This window comes from Eurytemora carolleeae, unplaced genomic scaffold (assembly GCF_000591075.1).
Source record: "Eurytemora carolleeae unplaced genomic scaffold, Eaff_2.0 scaffold133, whole genome shotgun sequence".
NCBI classification, from domain to species: Eukaryota; Metazoa; Arthropoda; class Copepoda; order Calanoida; family Temoridae; genus Eurytemora; species Eurytemora carolleeae.
The window spans coordinates 123,620-131,054 of NW_019396188.1; the positions used below are offsets into that span (position 1 = coordinate 123,620).

At 32.5% G+C, this 7,435-nt stretch overlaps 1 protein-coding gene across 2 annotated transcripts in view; it reads left to right on the forward strand.

Annotated features, from left to right (window-relative positions):
- The first annotated feature begins 746 nt into the window (after positions 1 to 746).
- LOC111697631 (uncharacterized) overlaps positions 747 to 7,435 on the forward strand; it is a 12,727-nt gene continuing 6,038 nt past the window's right edge. Inside the window, exons 1-6 of one of the 2 annotated variants that reach the window (XM_023467698.1) lie at positions 747 to 1,436; positions 3,191 to 3,265; positions 3,976 to 4,157; positions 4,736 to 4,870; positions 5,687 to 5,796; positions 7,173 to 7,272. In XM_023467698.1, coding sequence (XP_023323466.1) covers positions 1,172 to 1,436; positions 3,191 to 3,265; positions 3,976 to 4,157; positions 4,736 to 4,870; positions 5,687 to 5,796; positions 7,173 to 7,272 — 867 coding nt within the window. In that variant the 5' untranslated portion in view covers positions 747 to 1,171. The remainder of the gene's footprint in view (positions 1,437 to 3,190; positions 3,266 to 3,975; positions 4,158 to 4,735; positions 4,871 to 5,686; positions 5,797 to 7,172; positions 7,273 to 7,435) is intronic. The other variant, XM_023467697.1, reaches the window with a different exon arrangement.

Consider the following 7,435-nt stretch of genomic DNA (forward strand, 5'->3'; position numbering starts at 1 on the left):
TCTAAAAAGTCCAAACATATTCTATTTATAGATGAAAAGTTTGTTTGTTTGCTGATAACGTACAATTAAACATATTTCATACCATTTTTTGGAGAGTGCTTCAAAAAGTAGCTTACTATAATATAATTAATAAAACAAGACATTCGTATATATATTATATATGTTGCCTATAGCCGGCCAAATGGCTGGACCGAATGGACTGAAATTTTTTGTGGACACTCAAGGATGGCCGGGGAGTGTTAGAGGCTAAAAAATCGCCGGGCTCTTCATCTAGTATCATATAATTTTGAATATTATCTTTCAGTATGATATATTTTTGATATTTTGTTAATTTTTTACATACTTCTAATAAAGTTGATGAGAATAAAAACTTCTGAAGAAGCTCAAAATCCCCATTATGGTTTTTTTGTCGTTCTAAATCTCTTTGTTAACTGCTCTTATTTTCCAAGACCACAAACAAACATTAACAATTCAACAAGAGTAAATACCATTATCATCAAGTCCTGAGAACTAAAGTCTCTTCAGATTTATTTTACAACTATCTGTGAACCGTGAATGTGTTAACGTTTCCTTTAGTAAATGGAACAATAAGTTTTAATATACAAAAACTTACATGCAATTTAGGCAATTTTCCTAAAGCAGCACTAACAACCTTCTTATCTCTTATCGCTCGATTTCCGGGTAATATACGAATTTTTGGTTTTTTAGATTTAAATTTTTTTAGTTTTCTGAATTCTGTTTTTTGCTTTAAAATTTGTCGATTTTTTAAATTTTTATATTCTGTAATTTTATTTGAATTCGGGAAAACAACCCATTTTCCAAAATACCCGTGTAATGAATATCTGTTTAAAATTTTATTTTCATTTATTAGTGTTTTTTTACATTACAATCCATATGCCATTCACTATGTACAGTGTACACTCTAGTTCATTTTATGTGCCGGGCCAAATTTCAACTAGCCAGAGCAAGCTGTGCCACCAGTACAAGTACAAACTAAAAATATCCCATGTCGAATTTTTTACTGTTTGAGGGGGTGGGGGATTCTGTTTATTACCTGGTCAAATTGTGCTTAATACCTTCTCTAGTGTACACCTTTTTTTAAAATAAAATTTTATACTTGTGATTTTTTTTAGGTTTCCTTTATAAGTTCCCTTGGAACTTTGTCGGTAAAATGAGCCAAAGTGAAGTTAAAAAGAATGAAAATATCAAAACCTGGAAATATGGCGAAGAATGCTGGTTCAAACGATTGGAAGAGCTTGGTAAACTCCAAGAGCATGATCTGGGAGCTGGAGATGATCTTGAGATAGATCATGAGTTGGTGATCCAGGGTCAGATCTACTTTAATCAGAACTATTTCTCAGTACTCGTCAATATGTTGATAGGACTTTATTCTCTTATGTTTGTTCCAACGATAGTTCGTATTCTGCATTTAACAGGTAGATAAATAAATATGACGGATTGTAAATTAATAGCTATGGTGGCGTAGATAAATAAATATGGTTATGCAAATAAATTAGCATGAGATTGGGAGGTAGATAAATAAATAAAGTGGTGTAGATAAATAGATAAGGTAGGGTAGATAAATGAATATGGTGCCGGTGGTGTAGATAAATAAATAAGGTGGTGTAGATAAATAGATAAGGTAGGGTAGATAAATGAATATGGTGCCGGTGGTGTAGATAAATGAGATAAATAAATAAGGTGGTGTAGATAAATAGATAAGGTAGGGTAGATAAATGAATATGGTGCCGGTGGTGTAGATAAATGAATAAATATGGTGGTGTAGATAAATAAATAAGGTGGTGTAGAAAAATTAAAATGGAGATGTAAAAAAATAAATATGGTGGTGTAGATAGATAAATATGGTGGTGTAGATAAATGAATAAGGTGGTGTAGATAGATAAATATGGTGGTGTAGATAAAAAATTTGGTGGTGTAGATGAATAAATATGGTGGTGTAGATGAATAAATATGGTGGTGTAGATAAATAAATATGGTGCTGTAGTTAAATAAATAAGGTGGTGTAGATAAATAAATATGGTGATGTCGACAAATAAATATGGTGATGTAGAAAAATAAATCAGGTGGTGTAGATAAATAAACATGGTGGTGTAGATAAATAAATAAGGTGGTGTCGATAAATAAATATGGTGGTGTAGAAAAATAAATTAGGTGGTGTAGATAAATAAATAAGGTGGTGTAGATAGATAAATATGGTGATGTAGATAAATAAACATCGTGGTGTAGATAAATAAATATGGTGATGTAGAAAAATAAATCAGGTGGTGTAGATAAATAAATATGGTGGTGTAGATAAACAATTAAGGTGGTGTAGATAAATAAATAAGGTGGTGTAGAAAAATAAATCAGGTGGTGTAGATAAATAAATATGGTGGTGTAGATAAATAAATAAGGTGGTGTAGATAGATAAATATGGTGATGTAGATAAATAAACATCGTGGTGTAGATATATATAAATAAGGTGATGTTGATAATTAAACATGGTGGTGTAGATATATATAAATAAGGTGATGTAGATAAATAAATATGGTGATGTAGATAAATAAACATGGTGGTGTAGATATATATAAATAAGGTGATGTAGATTAATAAGTAAGGTGGTGTAAATAGGGGTTTTTTATTTTCCAGATTTAGGATTGTACAAACTTGAAACTTTACCCCAATAGCATTGATGGTTAATTTGATTATCAGAGTTTAGATTTGATCTTTTGAGACAATTTTTAATTAAATGTTGTCTACAGAGTTGGCCAAAAAATATGTAGGTTTATGCATTTTGTTGAGACCCGAACTTTAGTTAAAGTTAAGTTCGTTAAAAACTTCTTAAAGGGACCGTAAGCGTAATTTCAAGTGATCCTCCATGCAAAGATGGCAAAACCCGATTCACAGTGGTAAAAGATCTGTCTGATAAATTGTGAATTTAATATCATCTTTTTTTGTTTTAAAAAGTGATTATTTTTAATTTTGGTTTCTCTACAAAAGAAAATTCATGTTTTCCTGTAGTAGAAGTGCGTATGTCACATTTTACGTAATTGAAATTAATCAGTTATTAAAACTATAAACAGACTAAGCTTTTATAGGAACCCTTGTAAATCGGGAATTGTCATCTTTGTAAAGAGGATTACTTGAAATTAAGCATTACTTTAAATATTTGATATTTGTCTCGTTTAAGGTAAATCTGGTACCCCAGCTCTTTCCTTTCAAAGATATTTAAGAACTCTCAACCACACAGTCACGTGGTTTAAAGGTAAGATTATTATTTAACAACTATTTCACTGACAACACTAGACTTGAAACCTTTAAGCTTTTAGAGGGAATACATCGTCGTTCTTGAGCTTAGTATGTGTTGAATATTATCAAATTCATCCTTGTTTCTACTGCATATATCCTTAAGTTAGATTTATTGAGAAACCAAAATTGGAATTTTTCAATTTTAAGAAAGAAAATTTAAGAAAGAAAATACAAGAAAGTCTATAAAATTTTGCCACCATTATTAATTGAGCATGGAACTGGTAAATAGGGCGTCGACAACCTCTTTCTCGTGCCAGGATCCGATAGTGACAATTTTTACATTAGATAATAGATATTTTCTAGGCCGAACTTTTGCGACCTTTTTTCTCTCTTAAACTTTCTTTCCATTTATCGTTGTAGTTTTAATGAGGACCCTGCCTGATTAACAATGGTACCCTCTAAACCCCTATTTGACCAATAGTGTGAAAAAATATTATTTTCTTAAATTTTCTCCATTGTTTCTGTAGTAAGAATTTTGCAATCACGTTTATTGAGCTCCTACAACTTAAAAATCATATTTTTAAACAGAAATCATGGATATCTAGTTTATTCTAGATCAGACAAACTATAGTTGATGAGGGTACTTTTTTATTGGACATATCGCACTTGAAACGGACATATAAATATGTTTTCAGTTTTTTAAATAAAGATTGCAACTTTATGCAGGTGTGGATTCTATGAAGAGTTCTCTACGGCAAGTTCTTCAGCTGCATCGTGCTGCTGCAGCTAAGGGTAGAAATACAGTTATTGAGGGAAAATCTATTTCTCAGTTCGATATGGTGATCACCCAGTGGGGCTTTCTTGGCCCTCTTCTCATGTTTCCTCACAAAATAGGAGTCAAGGATACGGTAGGTTTTTAGGTTTCATTTTGTCTCTCTCTTTAATTAAAGGGGATGGGGGGTGGCCGATGGATATTGGATACCTCGAAATATGGTTGACCTAAAAAATATTTTTCTTATTTCCCATTAAAAAAAATTTTAATTAAAATGTGTTTGTGTAAAGTTTATTTAAATACAAGGAAGTTAGCTAACAACTAAGAAATAATTTTTAATTCAAATTTATATTTATTTTATTTGTATATTAGTCATGATTTTTATATAACATTTGAAATGTATATATTTTATCTGGTTTTAGACTGATTCAAGTCTGGAAGGTGTTGTTTATATATACTATCTGGTTTCAGATGGATTCAAGTCTGGAAAGTGGTGTTAATATATTCTATCTGGTTACAGATGGATTCAAGTCTGGAAATGTTGTTAATATATTCTATCTGGTTACAGATGGATTCAAGTCTGGAAATGTTGTTAATATATTCTATCTGGTTACAGATGGATTCAAGTCTGGAAGGGGTTGTTAATATATTCTATCTGGTTTCAGATGGATTCAAGTCTGGAAGGTGCTGTTTATTTATTCAATCTGGTTTTAGGCGGATTCAAGTCTGGAAGGTGTTGTTTATATGTTCTATCTGGTTGGAAAATCTCTTGGAGTACATGATGAGTTTAATCTGTGTAAAGGAGGGGCTCGTCTTGCTAAACAACGTTGTCAACATATACTTCGTCAGGTAAAACACGATTAACAGAATTTTTCTGCCCCCCCCGCCACAGGGGTATTTATTTCCAGTTATCCCCCCCCCCCCCCCTACACTCTAAAAATAATATTTTATTTTCCCAAGTTCAGCGAAAAAAGTCTAAATAATCAATATCCAAAAAAAAAATATCTGGAGAAATGAATATTGACAATTTTACTAAATTAATGAATTGGTTTAAAGGGACTGTCCTTTTAATTTTAAGTATCCTTGCATGCACGGTTTACCCTTTAACCCTTCATCTGGGAAGAAATGATAATGATGTCCTGGTTTTCCCACTTAAAACTGATCATTTTGAATTAAAGGTCGTGCGGACCTATTGTAATTAGTGATGTAGGAAATTAACGACGATATCTTCTTCATTGTCGCTCAGATTGAGATGTAAAGGGTACCGTTGTGAATTTGACATGCAACTCCTCGATTGGGAACATTTAAAATTACGTGTATAGTCGTAACAGTTTAATTTAAGTAACCCTGGAAGGAGTGAGTGTGAGAGAGAGGGGGGGAAGGTTAGAAAGCGCCGCAGGGGAACTTCTTTTTGAATCCATCCTTGAAAATCGAATTAAAGGAGTTAAAGCTAGTCATTCTTTCAAATTTTCCCCGAATTATTCCAGGGGGGGGGGGTACGTACACCTTTAAAAGGAGAGTTTTCTCCATATTGAAGAGGTTGCAATCTTGAATCACCGATTCATATCATGATGAATTTCTTATTTTTAATCGGTAATTCAGGATTTGAACCAGCAGTAGGTAGTTTAGCGATCTCTTTCTTTAATTTATCAAATCCCGTTCCAGGTGATACAGCCTGGATTATTAAATGAAGGAAGAATTTCACGGTTCATGGCTGATCATCTTCTTAACGGAGTCAATGTCATTAATCCGTTCATCTTTCAGGATTCATTCAGGTAACTTCAGGGGTATATATGTACAAAATTTAGGTAACTTCAGGGGTATATATGTACAGAATTTAGGTAACTTCAGGGGTATATATGTAAAGAATTTAGGTAACTTCAGGGGTATAGATGTACATAAATTTAGGTAACTTCAGAGGTATATATGTACAGAATTTTAGGTTACTTTAGGGGTATATATGTACAGAATTCAGATAACTTCAGGGGTATATATGTACAGAATTTAGGCAACATCAGGGGTATATATATGAACAGAATTCAGGTAACTTCAGGGGTATATATTTACAGAATTCAGGTAACTTCAGTGGTATATATGTACAGAATTTAGGTAACTTCAGGGGTATATATGTACAGAATTCAGGTAACTTCAGGGGTATATATGTACAGAATTCAGATAACTTCAGGGGTATATATGTACAGAATTTAGGTAACTTCAGGGGTATATATGTACAGAATTTAGGTAACTTCAGGGGTATATATGTACAGAATTCAGGTAACTTCAAGGGTATATATGTACAGAATGCAGGTAACCTCAGGGGTATATATGTTCAGAATTTAGAACTGTAGTGGTGTAAACCTCGGTATTAAGCGTTAATCTGCATCCTAACCAAATCTACGGATGAATTTAATTCCTCTCAGATATCCCGTACTGGTCATACCCTGCAGGGATAACTTTTATTGAGGGAGCAAGAATTGATTATCAAATTTAAAATTGCCAACATTAAATATCGGTAATAAGCGTCACTCTGTATCATTCAGAATTCAGATCTTCTATAATTATTATTGATACTTTCATTATTTTCTTTAAAAAAACGCCCACATAATTTCCCACTATTGCAAATATGTAAATTGGGAAATTAATTTTGTGTGATACAAATGAAAATTAGTGTGTTTTTTTCATCTCAATATTCAAAACCAACTCTGATTAGGTGGGTCAAAACAACATACAGGGTGTCCCACGAAACATGACAGTTGATGAATATTTTTGAATGTCTTTTTCCATATACTGTATTAAATATTCAAGACTTCTTGCAATTTATTTCGTTAAAAAATCTTTTACTCAAGTTTATTTGACTTTAAAATCAATTTGACTACAAGATGACTCCCATACAATATTTTTAATTATTCTCTTTGTTAACAAACAACGTAACAAATTATGGAAGAAGACATTTTAATCTCTTCAACAACTGTAATGTTACGTGGGACACCCTGTATAAAATTGTATTTTTCTTCAATAAAATTTTGAAATTGAATGACAGAAGACAGAGGGCAACCCCTCTTTCAAGTTACGCACCCAACATTTTCAAAGGGGTGTACCTCCCTTAGTTTTCCAGGAAGAGAGGCGTTTTTATGTAACTAATCTTGTTCAGGGAGTACGTAGAAACGGTTCTAATGGAAAAAAACTTTGATTCTCCAGCTCTTAAAGGAATTATGCTCTTCCACTTCAAAACTATCACTTTCATTTTTCAGGTAGAATCAGCATGTTATTCATTCAGTTCAGGGGTGTATACTTTTAATCATTACCCCCCCCCCCCCCACGGGAGGGAGAGAGGGGGGGGGCGGGGTCAAAAATTCATGATTGATGATCTGGGAGAATAATTTTTTTTTTTTTTTTTTTTTTTTTTTTTTTTTT